Source organism: Aethalodelphis obliquidens, unplaced genomic scaffold (assembly GCF_003676395.1).
Source record: "Aethalodelphis obliquidens isolate GAN/ISIS:26980383/991018 unplaced genomic scaffold, ASM367639v1 scaffold7, whole genome shotgun sequence".
Lineage (NCBI taxonomy): Eukaryota > Metazoa > Chordata > Mammalia > Artiodactyla > Delphinidae > Aethalodelphis > Aethalodelphis obliquidens.
The window spans coordinates 21,961,084-21,977,264 of NW_020837951.1; the positions used below are offsets into that span (position 1 = coordinate 21,961,084).

The 16,181-nt window shown below is 39.2% G+C and overlaps 1 protein-coding gene across 10 annotated transcripts in view; it reads left to right on the top strand.

The window, feature by feature from the left end:
• ECPAS (Ecm29 proteasome adaptor and scaffold) overlaps window positions 1-13,635 on the top strand; it is a 98,838-nt gene extending 85,203 nt beyond the window's left edge. For 5 of the 10 annotated variants that reach the window (XM_027105226.1, XM_027105225.1, XM_027105229.1 and 2 more), the window contains 13 exons: window positions 752-841; window positions 1,934-2,000; window positions 2,598-2,689; window positions 2,769-2,835; window positions 3,302-3,493; window positions 4,148-4,356; window positions 5,216-5,259; window positions 5,356-5,548; window positions 7,093-7,231; window positions 9,165-9,270; window positions 9,558-9,646; window positions 11,842-11,913; window positions 13,362-13,635. In XM_027105226.1, coding sequence (XP_026961027.1) covers window positions 752-841; window positions 1,934-2,000; window positions 2,598-2,689; window positions 2,769-2,835; window positions 3,302-3,493; window positions 4,148-4,356; window positions 5,216-5,259; window positions 5,356-5,548; window positions 7,093-7,231; window positions 9,165-9,270; window positions 9,558-9,646; window positions 11,842-11,913; window positions 13,362-13,501 — 1,500 coding nt within the window. In that variant the 3' untranslated portion in view covers window positions 13,502-13,635. Of the gene's footprint in view, window positions 1-751; window positions 842-1,933; window positions 2,001-2,597; window positions 2,690-2,768; window positions 2,836-3,301; window positions 3,494-4,147; window positions 4,391-5,215; window positions 5,260-5,355; window positions 5,549-7,092; window positions 7,232-9,164; window positions 9,271-9,557; window positions 9,647-11,841; window positions 11,914-13,361 lie in introns of those variants that run through there. The other 5 variants (XM_027105232.1, XM_027105228.1, XM_027105231.1 and 2 more) reach the window with 3 other exon arrangements.
• Window positions 13,636-16,181: the final 2,546 nt, after the last annotated feature.

Genomic DNA, 16,181 nt, shown 5'->3' on the forward strand with positions numbered 1-16,181 from the left:
CACCAAGTTTCGAAATTCCAATGTTTCTGGAATCATGGGTTAAAGAGTCTCTAAGGTCACAAAAGCTGACTCTGCTGTGCATGCCCTGGAGTGGTTAAATGAGAGCTTGTGAGCTACTGGAAATTGTTTTGATGGGCAGATCACAGGTCTAGACAAGAGAAGAAGGAATTTTTTTAGTGCTTACTGGGGAACTATTACCAAAATTTGGTCTAAGGATGTCTTCGTTGGATTATGAGGGCAAAAGAAAGCTTAAAGAAATAGGAATAGTTAGCAAGCACCTTATAGATATGCTCATCAGTAATAGACTATACGTCATTACATTTTCAAAAATATGTAGTATAGCAAATTCAGCTAAGAAGTCAACTTTAATAAGGTGGCTTGATAGGGCAGGACCACGGAAGAAGGTCAGTTTTAATCTAGGTCTTTTACACTAAACATGGATTGTTAAAGAAGAAGGAGGCCCAGAGAGATCCTCTCTTCTTGGGTACTCATTATTTATTTTCTCCTTTATAAATCAATGTTTTTTATTATTTTTGTTTTGTTTTTAATGTTGATCCACTGATGAATGGTTTTCTTGTTTGTAGTATAATGATTTTAACATTGAAATTGGAGCAAAATCAAACCAGTGGTTTTTGCACTTCATGTCAAAACCAGTTGGGTACATAGTTGACGTGGGCAGTTATTAATTGAAGATGCGGTACTGACTTAATTATTTGCTAAGGTTAACTTTATATTTATTCTCTTCCAAAAGTGCCTGCAGTATCTTGATGTGTCGGTGCTGGGTGAGCTAGTTCCTAGGTTATGTGAACTGATCAGAAGTGGTGTAGGTCTTGGAACTAAGGTAAGCAAGTGTGTTTTTCATAAGAGGAATTTGCATCTTCATTCATTTGGGCCACAAAAATAGAACAGCCGTCATGTGTGAAATTCATTTTTTTTTCTTAAAACCTGACTTTATTTTATGTTAACTATTTTGTTTCTATGACTGCACTAATAACTTAAAACATGTAACTCATTCAAAATATAAAACATGTGACTTACATTCAGTAAACATTGTCTTACTTTTTTAGTGGAATCATTTCTGTCCCCTGGTTGCCAGGTACATGCCCTCTGGGTCCTCGTTCATAATCAGTTATTAGTGGAAATGCTCATCCAGTTACCAAGTCATGGTTGCTTAAGGTGGTGATTAGTATTTTTCACAGAGGAATCAGTAGGTATTTAGATGGAAAAATGTCTTCCTTTCCAAGATTTTTCAAGGATCAGATCCCACACCCTACACTTTGAAAATAAACAACTCACGTTTATTTCTCCTGACAAAATTAACATTTACTTGTATTTTAAAATTTCAGCATTTATAGATCAGGAGAAAGTTAGACGTCATCTGTAAGTTTACCACCCATAGGTTAATTGCTGTTGATATTTCAAAATGTTTCCTTCTGGTCTCTTTCTGTGCATGTGTCTTCTACGATGTCCTCTCTCATGGCCATATACTCTCTCATGTGGCTGAAACATCATTTATTTTAACCCATCAAGGAATACCTGATTTGTTTTCAGCTTTTTTGATACTAAACAAAGCGCTGTGATGAATGGTTTTGGACACATCTGAAGCTGCTTCCTTTGGTTAAATTCCTAGAACGGGAAATGTTAGAACAAGGATGGACAGGATGACATGTTGCCCTCCCAAAAGATTGTACGAGTCTCCTTCTCACTTGCAATGTATGAGAGCAGTGTATACTTGCAGCAAGACCTCTGCAGGAAGTCTTGAAGGAAATCTTTGTGTTAATAATTTAAAATAAGAGTTTTACTCTTTCTAGATAGAATCTTGGAGGGGCTGTAAGGCTTTGTGTATTTCTTTAAATCTTTGACTCCTAAAACCAAGGGTTTGATAGAACACTGTGACCATCAAATTTAGACCTTTGCCTTTGTAACCCTGTAGGGAGGCTGTGCCAGTGTCATTGTGTCATTAACCACTCAGTGTCCCCAGGACCTAACACCTTACTCAGGTGAGTTTGTCAAAACCACTGGGGTGATGTTTTTGTATGGCCATGTCTTGTGTGACAAGGTTTTAAAAGGAAAAACAGTGATCATTCAGACATGCTTGTGATATCGTGTACTTTTTCTTCCCTCAAAACTCTCCCACTTCTACCTTTATCTCTGTTTGCAAGAGGTACAGGATGATCAAGCTTAGCAAGTTTTTACTGTTTTATAAGTGTTTATTTCTTGGTGGTATAAGGAGGTGAGAGTATCTGCTATTCTGTACTGCATAAATGCTTTATTACCATTTATATTTAATTTTACATCAGCATTTTTCTTTTCTTGAATTGGCTTCGAGATGGGGCTGATGAACTTTATGTACCTAACTCTTGTTTTTGCAACTGTCCCCATAATAGTCTAGATTAATTAATTAATAACAGGTTAATTTTTAATTTTATACCAGGCAAAGAGAAGCAAATGGATATACAAATGTAACATGCAAGGGTTCTAGACTACTATGGAATAAATCAGATATTAATTATAGGGTTAAGTTTGTTTTGGTCCTACGAACAGAGCAGAGCATTTGGTCAGCCAAGTATCAGATTTTTCTTCTTTGTTTCCACTAGGTAAACTCATGAGTGCTTTGCTTAGTGGCCTGACAGATCGGAACGGTGTAATTCAGAAATCCTGTGCATTTGCCATGGGCCATTTAGTTCGGGTGAGTTGAATTTCTTACTTAGTTAAGTAAGTATACTTTGATAATTATGAAGAACTGACCAGGATTGTTTCTCTTCCAGACGTCACGGGATAGCAGCACAGAGAAACTCCTGCAGAAACTCAATGGCTGGTATATGGAGAAAGAAGGTACCTTTTTTCTTCCTACTTAAATTATTGTTAAGTTAGATGTAAACAACCTAATGAAACAATACAAATCAGATCTTACCCTTTCTGATTTTATGTGGTTTGCTAGGAACATTTCTGATTGATTTTACTGGTTTGTTTTGCTGTGGTACAAGTCGAGCAGTGGTCTGTTTTTTGTTTTATTTTGTTTTGTTTTTTTGCGGTACATGGGCCTCTCACTGTTGTGGCCTCTCCCTTTGCGGAGCACAGGCTCCGGACGCGCAGGCTCAGCGGCCATGGCTCACGGGCCCAGCCGCTCCGCGGCATGTGGGATCTTCCCAGACTGGGGCACGAACCCGTGTCCCCTGCATCGGCACGCGGACTCTCAACCACTGTGCCACCAGGGAAGCCCAGAGCAGTGGTCTGTTTTGATCAGTTATCCTAAACACAGTAAGTGTCATAAAGATTGTTTTTTTCTGCTTCTCTTTAGAACCCATCTACAAGACCTCTTGTGCTCTGACTGTTCATGCTATTGGACGGTACAGCCCTGATGTACTGAAGAACCATGCCAAAGAAGTTCTGCCTTTGGCATTCCTAGGCATGCATGAAATTGCTGATGAGGAGAAAGCAGAAAAAGAAGAATGTAATTTATGGACTGAAGTATGGCAGGAAAATGTACCTGGTTAGTAAACAGTGCCTGTGAATTAAACCTGTTTCTTAAGAACCACAGTTGAAAATTTTAACTCATTTTTTTTTATTCATAAACTTCTGTAGTTACTTTCCCGGGACCTTAACAATGTGTGTCCCATTGGGTTCTCAGCCCATCCACATTTCCAAGTTCTCAGGTTGGCGCTCAGATCTCTTTTCTTTCCTCCCTCATTGCTGCCCATGTGAGAGAATAGAAACTGCCCAAGCGACGCAGAGCTTTGCTTATTTCAGTTGAGAATGAACAGTGATTTTCGTGTTGCCTTGAGTATTATTTTAGAGTAGTGCTTCTCCACTCTGCTCTTCATCTTGACACATGTTAATGGACGAGAGCCCTCCCGTGGACATATCCAAGTTCATAACGTCCTGCTGTTGTCAAGATTTCTCACACCACCACCCACTTTCTCTCCCTTTCAGAGAGTGATGTGATGTAACCATTGAGAATCACTGCTTTAGATTGATGGTCACTGACTTTTATTCCAGACTTAGAAAAGAAAAATCAGTTAGTTTACATATATATATACACATATACACACATATATATATATACACAGACACACACACACACACACATATATATATATATATATTTTTTTTGGTCACTTAAGAGTTGCTTTTAATTTTGCTTTAGGTTCCTTTGGTGGCATTCGGTTATACCTGCAGGAGTTGATTACTATCACCCAGAAGGCTTTACAGTCTCAGTCCTGGAAAATGAAAGCCCAGGGTGCAATTGCCATGGCATCAATTGCAAAACAAACCAGCTCCCTGGTACCTCCGTATCTGGGAATGATACTGACCGCATTACTGCAAGGCCTAGCTGGACGAACATGGGCAGGAAAGGTAAAGGAACCATTCATGCCCAGTTAAATTTAAGGTATCCTTAAAGGATTATGACTTCATCTTTCATTTTCTGTAAAAATTAGAATGTTGTTTTGTGGGACATCAGATGGGTTGTTGTTGTAAAGCAGATTTCCTAGGCAGTTGGGAAGCTTTGGGTAAACTTTGCCTGATTCAATGTGATATTTCATCAAAGTATAACCCACGTGTCCTTGAATACTGCACAGTAATGCTGGAGGTTGATTTTTATTTATCATGTTCAGCTTTCCAAGAGAAGTCTTAAACCAAGTGGTCACCCTTTTGTCCCTGTTGACCTCATGAACAGACCAGAATTTGGGCATATGTGAAATTGAGTAGCAAGGCAAGCTGTATCTAAACCCCGGGCTGAGGATGCCCATCTCTGGGGCCTCTGAATTAGTAAAAGTCATTTTATATACAAGGGTGATGGTAGGTTATACACAGTGACTACTCAGTGGGGAGCACGAGACTGTGGCATCATATCCAGTCTGGTTGACGTGGTAGAAGCCAGTAGTGGCCAGTACAGAGCTGTAGATGAAGTACGGGTCTAGGAGTCAGACACAGTTCTGATTCCATTGTTGACGCTTCTGCCTCTGTGACCTTGGACAAATTGGTTCTCTAGGCTTTATGAAATGGTGAGGAAGACAGTTACCCTGCTTCCGTGGTTTGGAGTAAAACTCTGTGGATGTGCTTGTTAAACAGTTAAGTGTGTCAAAGATATGGTGACTCTGGTTAATTTTTGTTGTCATAATTTTTAAAAATTTATGAGGTAATTATAGTCATGTACAGCGTATGTAAATGACATGTTTGCTTAATAGTATTTCCTCATCTTTCAACCCTTTAGGAAGAACTGTTGAAAGCCATTGCCTGTGTGGTGACAGCTTGCAGGTAAATGTTCCTTCAGTGAAGATGCCATTTCTTACACTGCACCTGAAAGCTGCAGCCTTTATTAACTGTTGTGATGCTTTTGTATGGATCCTGCAGTGCAGAGCTGGAGAAGCCTGTGCCCAGTCAGCCTGGCACCAGTGAAATCCTCCAGGCTGTTCTGAAGGAGTGTTGCAAAGAGAATCCCAAATACAAGATTGCAGCAATCAGCTGTGCAGGGGATGTCTTAAAGGCCACCAAAGAAGACAGATTCCAGGAGTTTGCTGACATTGTCATACCTCTCATCAAGAAGGTAATGATCGCCATATCCTTTCAGGTCTGCTTTATACTTTAAAAAAAAAAAAAATTTAAAAAAAAGAAAGAAGGAAGAGATTTTCCTGTGTCCTGTTTGCATATTTTAGGAGGATTCATGTAGCTGCAAATAGCAGAAAAATCCCTAAATACCATGGCTTCACACAAGGTAGACATTAGTCTCTCACAGGAGAGTTTAGGGAGTCTGGCTCTTTGCAGCTCCCGGCTCTGCCTTCCCTGGGGTGTGGCCATTGTCTTCACGGTCCACCGTGTATCTGCGTTCCAGGTGGGTGATGGCAGAGGAGATGAAGAAAGGATGAAGGATCAAAGTAGGTATGTCAGTTCTCTCTTAAGGAGAGTTCCTGGAAGCTGCTACAGGGCCCTTTCACTTCTATCCCACTGGCCAGTGCTTAGCCGGGTGGCCACACCTGGCTGCAGGTGAGGCTGGGAATAGTAGTCTTCATTCTAGGTATCCTTTTCCCCTCCATGGGAGAAGGGTGGCTGTTTTTTGTTTTTTTTAAAAAAACAAAGCAGAATGATGAGTTTATTGCAAGGGTTTCATCCAGCGAGCCGGGAACCTCAAGGCTGTGGGAGCGGTGAGTTCCTGAGAGTGGTGTTGGAGTGGGCGAACAGTCCCTGTCTTGCTGCTGATACGCTCTGCCTTGAAAGGGTGTGCTGCAGCCACCCCGGGCACCCCAGAGTGAAGAGAGACTCTGCCACATGCTGGGGGACTTTGATCAAAAGCAGACTTTGGTTTCATTTGGAAAATGAAGTGCTCGTTTTTAAAGGTTGGGCACTGGTTCAAAGAAAGAAGAGTATGGTTTACCTACTTACTTTTTTGTGAAACATGAAAATTTTTAAATAGCATTCTCATTCTGTTTCTTGTGTTGCTGCTAATTTGCTGTTGTAAAAAAGCTGTTTAAATAATGTCTGTTAAGAGGGAGGGGATCTGGGGATATATGTATTCATGTGGCTGATTCACTTTGTTGTATAACAGAAACTAACACAGTCCTGTGAAGGAATTATACTCCAATAAAGATTTGTAAAAAAAATAAAAACAGTGAGAAAAATAAATTCAAAGTAAAATAATTAACTATCAAAAAAAATTTTCTGTTACATACATAGTGATAGTGTATGGCTTTGGCAGTCTGTATCATCAGCTGCTGGACAAGTCACTTCTCTGCCTGTTTCCATATCTTATTAAGAAGGAGTTTCGATTTAGATTATTACCGGGTTCTTCCTCCTTTAATTCTGTGATTCTAATGCAAGTCTTTTTTATGTTGTGCTCAAAATACTACATATATGGTATTTTTTTTCACCTTTGCTTACAGATTCCTTTAGAGGATTTCCAAAATTTATTGGAGAGGTGTAGTACTCCTGTTACAAAATCTTTTTACAAATAGGAAAACTCATGGTAGAGACTGTAGCATTTAATTCTTGGTTAACATCTCCTACTCTGGTACCCTGATTGTTTTAATAGTATGCCTGTAACTTTGAAGGAAAAAAAAATTAAAATTTGCTTTCCTTTTTTTTGACATGTCCTAGAACTCACCTGAAAGCATTGGAGTCCAGACAACCAAAAATGAAGATGAGAATGAGAAGGAAAAGGAGCTCCAGCTGGAATCTCTGCTGGGAGCCTTTGAGGGCCTGGGCAAAGCCTGGCCCCGAAATGTGGAGACCCAACGTAAGCAGCAGAACCTGCTTTTGAAGAAATGCTGTGGCCAGGGGTTACTTCATGACAGTGAAGGTGTTCCGTGTGACGAGTTATAGCTGCCGTTTCTTGTAGAGCCTGACTGATTAACGGCGAGAATCATCCAGTATAAATTTTACTTCTTCGTTGGCAGATAATCTCATTGACTGTTTGTTTGCTAGGGCTGCTGTAACATATAGTACAACAGACTGGGTGACTTCAACCAGGGAACCGTATTTTCTCACAATTCTGGAGACTAGAAGTCTGAGATCAAGGTGTCAACAGTGTTGGTTTCTTTTGAGCCCTGTCTCCTTGGCTTGTAAATGGCCGTCCGTGTCTCTGCGTCCAGTACATTCTTATAAGGACACCTGTCGTCTTGGGTTAGGGCCCACCCTAATGGTCTCTTTAAAACCCTGTCTCCCAACTCAGTCACATTCTGAGGTACTTGGGGGTTAGGATGTCAACATGTGAGTCTGTGGGACACAGCTCAGCCCATAACAACCATGATACATTTTATGTAGATAGTTTGACTACAGAAAGAATTCTTTCACTCTTCTTTATGGTGCTGTATTCAGAGGAATCCACAGAACTTATTAGTGGGGTCTCTTCATCTCAGAATTAATGGCCTTGTTGCCAAACCTTCAATAAGCAAATGAAATCTGTATTTCCCTGAGAAACTTGAAACTTTCTGAGAGTTTTTCAGAATTGAACATATCTTTCCGAAGGATTAAGTAAATAAACGGTAAACCTTTACTGTTGGATTGGGTTGTAGTTAGTAGGAGTTTGCCTTGTGTTGGTTCCTGCAGGGCATCCTACATCTTAATATTCATGAATGTTATGAAAAGTATTGTTGACTGTGATTGGAGGTTTCTAAAATCAGACTTAAAGGTTGTCTCTGAGCCTTGCCATCCTTTGTGTGAACTTCAGAAAGTATATTTGCTATGTATAGGGAGGGTTTTCCAAAAGATACAGATTTGTAAGAGGCCTTATTTCTTGGTATTATGTTATGGACTGCAGTGGAAGTCCACTTATTTGACATCATTAGGACTACTAACTTTTGCTTGATAGGTAGAAGAAGTTAAAGTAGGGAATTACATAAAAAGATGATACGTACAGAAAGCAGTTTTAGTATAAGGAGCAGAAATGTACATTTGCTGGATTGGTTGTCATCTGGGGGAATGGCCAGGGCCTTTGAGGATTTGTTCCACACTGGCTTCTCGTATACATCTTACTCATAATGTATCGTCTTCAGTTTCTGGTTTTGTTTCTTTATAGTGGAGAAAGAAATTACAGTCTCTTAGGAAGCAATTCAATTGCAGAATTCTGGATTTTTTTACCCTCATCCATCTTTACATTTGTGAACCGTACTAAACTCTGCAGCATTTAAAAAATAACTACTTTGTTGAGTTTTATACTCCTGTTTCATCACTTAGCATAATATTAATTATATAATTATAATAACAAGTGCAGTTGGCATAACAGGTTTGGATAAAGCACCGTTGACTCTTGTTAAGCCTACAGCATGCAGAAGCTTGTGAGCCTCCAGAGTTCTGCTCTCTGGCTGTCATTCAGGGTGTTTTATGGGGAAAAGGCAGTGTGGTTTAGACTGTGTCAGTTCCTTAGAAAAGGCTGTTGCCTTGACAAAGGACACTTATGAACAGATATATAGGATTTTGTGGGGAGTGGGTGTTTCTGATCAGGGAAGTTTGTGGGAATTGGGCATAAAGTCATGCTGAAGTGTTTCCGAAATGTCATGGCTTTAATTAAAGGCATTTGTTGTTTTAATTTTTCCTCTCCCCTTCCCTCTCTCTCTCCGTCTATCCCTCTCTGTCCCTGTCTCTCTCTGTCTCTCTGTCTTCCCCTCACTTGCTCTGTCTCTTGCTTCTTCACATGCTCTCTCCTGCTCTGCCCCATTCTTTTTTTCCAGGTTGTTATCGTCAAGAGCTTTGCAAACTGATGTGTGACCAGCTAAAACTCAGCACATGGAAAGTGCAGCTGGGAGTCCTACAGTCAATGAATGCCTTTTTTCAGGGGTAATTTGCTTCATAGTTCAGTCATTTATTTAACCTTCCCCTACCCCTTAGCATTTTATATATAATCAGTGGAATTTTTCTCTTTTTTTTTAACATCTTTATTGGAGTATAATTGCTTTACAATGCTGTGTTAGTTTCTGCTGCAGTGGAATTCTTTTAAATTTTAAAACTAAAAGCTAAAGTGACATCATAAAGCAATATATACAGATAGAAATTGTTTGTGCCAGAAAGGTTTTGGAATGTTTCTTAATAACTAGTATTTGTATCTTGCTTTCTGATATGTACAGATTAATGCTTTTAGAAGAAGAACATGCAGATCCTGAGGCTCTGGCTGAAATTCTCCTTGAAACTTGTAAATCAATCACCTATTCTTTAGGTGAGTGGTAAATTGATGTAGATAAGGAGTGTTCATTCTAAAGCTCAAGGAGTTAAGCTTCAAACAGTCCCTGCCTTGTGCTAGGAACTAAATTTATGGAACAACTACTGAACTCTCCTATTTAATATACTCAATATGTGCCCCCAAACTGGAATGTATTAATCTGGAACTGTAATTTAGGATTTCAACACCTAGATTAGAAAAACCTTTGTGACCAGTATTTTTTAAAAACCTGTACTTGGAAATAATTTCAAACTTACAGAAAAGTTACAATAATAATGCATGTAATACTTGTATGTCCTTTAGCCAAAGTCACCTTTTAACATTTTGCACCACTCACTTTATTACTTGCACTTCTGTATACATACTTTTTCCTCAACCATTTGAAAGTATATTGCTTACATCTTGCCCCTTTCCTCCTAAATTCTTCAGTGTGCCTTCTTTTACATACCAACTTTAGATAGTATAACATTGATGCAATATTTTTTAACCATTCATATTCTAGGTTTTCAGTTGACTCAGTAATATTCTTTTTTTTTTTTTTTTTTTTTTTTCCGCGGTACGTGGGCCTCTCACTGTTGTGGCCTCTCCCGTTGCGGAGCACAGGCTCCGGACGCGCAGGCTCAGCGGCCATGGCTCACGGGCCCAGCCGCTCTGGGGCATGTGGGATCTTCCCGGACCAGGGCACAAACCCGTGTCCCCTCCATCGGCAGGCGGACTCTCAACCACTGTGCCACCAGGGAAGCCCCAGTAATATTCTTTATATAATTTTTTCCTCTCCTCCATTAAGGAATCCAGTCCGGAATCATTTAGTGAATTTAGTTGTCGTATCGTTGTAGTCTCCTTTAATCTGGAACACTTCCTCAGCCTTTCTTTGTCTTATGTGACATTGACAATTTTGAAGAAAAGCCTCCCCCTCCCCGCGTTTAAAACTAGAATGTTTCTCGTTTGGTGTTTGTCTGATGTTTCCTTGTGATGAGATCCAGGTTATGAATTCCCAGTAGGGCGCTTCTATAAGTGATGTTATGTCCTCTCACATCAAGAGGCACACAGTGTCCACCTGCCCTCGTTGGCAGTGTTAATTTTGATTACCTGGTCAAGGTACTACTCAATTTCCTCTGCTGTATGGTTACTATTTTTCCCCCTTCTGTCTGATAAGCAGCCTGTGGAAACACACTTTAAGACCATTCAGATAACCTGCTCCTCATCAGAACTGGGTCTACTAAGCAGTCTGGGAGAAGACACTTTAAGCCCATGCACATATACTGCTCCTCTTCAAAGTGTCTCTTCTAGACTTAGCATGCATTGATGGGTTTTTCCTGAACCAGCTTTTACTAAGATGATTTTCCAACTCTAGCACTTCTTCCACATTTACCATTTGACAGTTGGCATCCTCTCATAAGCAAGGTCCCTCCCTCTCTCGAACTCTTTATTTATCTATTATCCATATTGATTCATGGATTCCTTTATTTTCCCCTTTGTTTATAATTATTTTCCTTAATTAATTTGTTGCTCAAATTATCCCAGATTTGGCCAGTGGAAGCCTCCTCGAGCTGTCTCCTGTGTCCTGTTGCTGTCTCGCCACCATTCTTTCAAGCATTTGCGTACTTCGTAGCATGACAGCCTGTTATAAGCTCATCTTTTGCTTCCTTTGTCTTGGGTCTGGTTGAGTGTTAGTTTTTTCAGTAAACAGTTTCACTGTGAACAAGATGCAGTGTCTAGAGTAGACACCAAGGAAGCGTATTTCAGTTGGGATTCTTGGAGGTAGCCACATGCCTTTGGATAAATAACTGGCAGCTGAGAAACTAGTCTTTACAGGGTCGGGTCGCAGCCGGGTGTCCCTGAGTTGGCCTTACCCCTGGGTGATGTAATGTTCTTGGGTAAAATGAAGAGGTCTTGCAAACCTAAAGACCTTTCTTAGGCAACTTCTAAAATGGGTCCTTTAAATATTACCACGGAGATTGGTATATTTGGCCGACAGCTTTTTTTTTTAAAGTAAGGAATGTGGACATATAGCACATTTCAAGTATTTGATGATAAATTGGCTAAGGGAAGCTTACTTAGGAGCACATGTATCTTTCCCTGAATTTATAATTTCCGAACATCTTTCTTTCGGTGACACTAACTTAATCTTAGATGTTCTGTTTGTAAGGCATATAAAACAAATAATGTGAACTATATGATTTTCTTCTTAGAAAATAAGACCTACTCATCTGTGAGAACAGAAGCTTTATCTGTGATAGAATTGCTGCTTAAAAAACTTGAAGGTGAGTTCTTGATACCTCTCATTGGAGGACAGGAAAGCCAGGAGACTTTATGGCATAGGTTTTAGGAATTTTTTTTATTTTCTGTTTTTGTTTTTAATAAGCATATACTCCAAAATGTAAATTAATATATTTGTACATGGAAGTGGAATATACATAGCTAAAACCTTCCAATTTTATGAAGTGTTAAATTTGGTACTCTTTTATTTTATATACTTTTAATGCATTATGAAGCTGTGGTTATCTCAATGAAGTTTTGGTTTCCATCGTGAATCTTGAGTTAATCTTGGTTAATTACAACAAGAGGCTGACAGTGGCAGAACAGAGCTCACTATACACATGTAAATAAACAGAATGACACACTGAAGAGTGGAGTTAGGAGAACATTTAACAATTATTTACCTGAGTTATCAAATTTGATAGCAGTTTTCTTAATCCTATTTTTTTTTTCTGTTTTCCCTTTTCTAAACCGTCTTACAAAGAAGCAGATTTCGTCTAATGGTCTGTTCTATCACTGGTAAAAGAAGACTGTTAGCATTTTCTCCAGTGGTGTATCTGTTACTGATTTCAAAAGGAGGCCTCTTTTCTTTTTTCATTTCCCTCTTTTTATTATTTTAACCACGTGGATGAAGAATGGGGAATATGGAACACTTTTCTCTAGAGCATTGTGTATCTGCTGTTTCTCCTTCTGTCTCTATCTTTGCTTAGCAATTAAAGCACCTCTCTCAGGGCTCCATAAAACAGGCCGTTTAGACTCAGCGACACTACATGTGTCATAATCCCTTTTTTCCTTGTTGAAGTAGAAGAGCTAGACACTTAGATATATCTCTGAATTCTCACAGTTTGCCAAATATGTATGAATATATTCTAGATGAGGAGAATGAAGCTAAACAGTGAGATGACTTGCGTGAAACCACATCACCAGGAAGTATCAGAACCTCATAAACAAGATTTAGGATCTGATGTACTTTATGAATTTCTAATATTTTGAGTATGCCTGTAGTTCTCTGATGCTTTTCTTAAAGGAGTAATAAAGTGTCATCTGTTCAAACTGGCTTTGCAATTATGAAATTTATTGAGGACTTTTTTTTACTGAGCATATCTTACAAAGATATATTCGGCTCAATTGCTGAAATAGCTTTTTTGTTACTGTGTGCCCTGCCTCGATACTTCCTGCTTCCCAGCTGGCTTCAGGCTCCCTTCATTCTCTTTGTCCCACCAGCTCTGGGGACAGAGGATGAAACTCCCTGATTGGCCCTCAGGTTATTGTCAATAATTAGGCTTGGAGACAACTCTTAAACCTGTGATCATTATATACAGAACTGTTACCACGGTGTTGCTTTGCATTTATTTTGGGGATAGGATATGTGGAAGAAAAGCAGAAAGAATAGTTTTGGATTCTCTGCTTGCTTCTTCTGTAAGGATTCTTTTGTTGCTCTCTTTCCATTCAGAATCTAAACAGTGGGAAAGTTTGACATCTGAATGCAGAGTGCTCCTGATTGAGTCTTTAGCAACTATGGAGACAGACAGCAGACCTGAGCTGCAGGAGAAAGCATCGTTACTGAAGAAAACACTTGAAAATCTGGAATAAATTAGAAGGGGAAGAAACAAACAAGTGCCATGTTCATTGGGGGTTGAAATGGTGGTATTCTCTGTGGGGGAAAGTAAAGATTAATCTGTAGCATGCATCATTCCTTGGCTGAAATAAAAAAAAAATGCCTTAAATTTTGTTCCTTATTAGCTTTATTTTACTTGATGTTTTAAAAGTATCTGGGCTGAATAAACTAAATGGAACCTTGGATATTTAAGAGGTGGTTGTAGGTGAAACTGACAGAAATAGCTGTTGAAAGAGCTAAAGGTGTTAATAAAGGAAGAGACAAAGTTGCAGAGGAAGCTGCATAAAAATCTTAGAACTGCATCCAAATTTTAAAAAGTTATTTCAGGAAGGGGCTGTATCGACTACTTAGTTTAACCCCCTTCTTTACATCTGAAGAAACAGGTTATGAGATGACGTAGCTTCCTTTCGGAGGCCTGTGCCGAGGCTGGAACCTGTGTGATGGATGACCTGCCCAGGACACTTTCTTTTACAACCTGCTGCTAATCAGTGCTAACCCTGGCCTACCTGAGAAACTCCCAAGATGAGATGGCACAGCAGTCCTGGCACCAGAACAGAACTGACCCATTATGTAAGCACCACTGGATTCTTGAAATTCAGAAGTTGAACATTGTCTTGTCATTTGTTTAGATGATTGGTTTTTAGAAAATGATTATCTACCAACCTTACAGGTTGAGAGGGAGGGAAAATTTGGTCTCCATGTAATCGTCCTCCTTTTATAAGCAGATGAAGGTAGATTAGGACAAGATTGTTCTTTTTGTCTCTTACGTATTTTGCAAAACAAAAACCAACAACGAAATCGTGACTGCTTGGTTTAGACCATTTATAATCTCAAAACTGTAAAGACAAATTAAAATTTTCTACCCACTTTTATGCTTACAGTCACGACTATGGGATAGAAAGGAAAGCATTTTAATTAGCCGTCTGGGAATAACCTGATACCATTCAAAGTAAATAACTGCAGCTGTAGGGCTTCTTCCTTTCCTTATGCTGCTCAGGCCCCTGCCTGAGGATGTGGGGTAAGGGGAAAAAACAAATTTAACACAAGTGTTTATTCAAGTAAAAGGAGAACTCTCTAGCTCACCTTGGAGTACAAGCACAAAATTGGCGTACACTCAATACTGACCCCTTACTGACATTAACACCAGGGTGGAAACTCCGTGTTATATTTTTTGTGGTCTCTATTAACCAAAGTATTTAAAATTTTCTTGACTGTGATCCATAGTAAAACTAACTTTTTTCATCATGACCCAGAGCAATGTGTGTGGGGTGGAGGGGAGGGAGGGAGGGAGAGAGAAACAAAGAATGAATATAAAATCTTTAACTGAAATAAAATGTTTTGTGAAATGGTACATTACTATGTGTGACCTGCTTTGATCCCTCCCCGCCAACTCCCCACCACCGTTCTGAATGCTCTTTCAGACCCACTAAATTCATTTCCTGACTCATAAATGGGTTGTTATTCAGTTTGAAAAACACTGCCATAGATAGTACCTAAACCTAGCTGCATATGCTATGTTCTGGGGTTGCTTCTGTTTGGAAAAGGGGTTTACAAATGAAAATTTAAGTGTTTATTACCAAAACATCCTCTTAGCTGGTACTAAATATAATTGTGAGTTTTAGTAGCATCATGAATTTTAAGTAAACTATCGTGGACTTCCACTTGAGAGTGGTGTTTGCTTGGGGAAAAAAAAATCAACTCTGCGTGTTTTTCAGAAAGCTTACGTCCTCATAGGACTTGGTGTTTTCCAGATCAGTATTTCCCCATCCATGAAGTGCTGTCTGACTTTCATTTACAGTACCTGGGATACTCTTCCTAGGCAAGAGTGCCATGTAGGTCAGGTATTGTTGGAAGGTAAAAGTGTAAGGGCAAGAATTGTGCTCTTGGCCTGTATCAAGTTTAAAACCTCATCAGATTTTATGCTTTTTAAACTTTTTGTTATTCAATATTGGGAATTTCCCATGGTGCTGAGAGAGGTGCTAAGATACTTGAACCTTAGTGCTTAGTGCTGTTGAATTTGTTTTAGTTTTCTAAGCACATTTTTAAGTTTTACACTTAACTGCCTTCATCTTGACCAGCCAAGTCATTTGTACAACTAGTAACGTTAACTATGGTCTCCCAATGCAGCTTGTGTTGGTGTGCATGGGCACACGTATTTATTTAAAAGAGTTAATAACTGAGAGTTTGTCATTTTGGAATGTTGATATTAGTGAACAGATAGCAAAAGGACCCGTGAACATTTATATCTTTGGCCTTCATTTTCCAAAGCTATGTGGAACAGATTTTTATTATTTTTTTCCCTAGGAATATTCAGTGCTACTTGTCATATAGGCAACTGATTTAGAGAGTCTACTGAATTCCTTATTCCTGGAATATATATCGTCACAAATTTATTGATATGTGAAAAGGAGGTACCTGAAATTTGGCAATTGGAAATCAAAACAAAGTATCAAATTGTCTTTTTGGTGATAAAGAGCAGCCATTTCTTTAATTAATGTTTGTGTCTAATTTACAATTGCCAGTGTGTCTGCCTGTAATACAGTGTACCTGCGCAATAAAACTGATTGCCACCAAATCCCCACTGCTTTACCCTTCCATCTTTTACTTGTGTATTCACTAATGAGAAGAGAAAAGAAAAAAAGATGTGACCTTGTT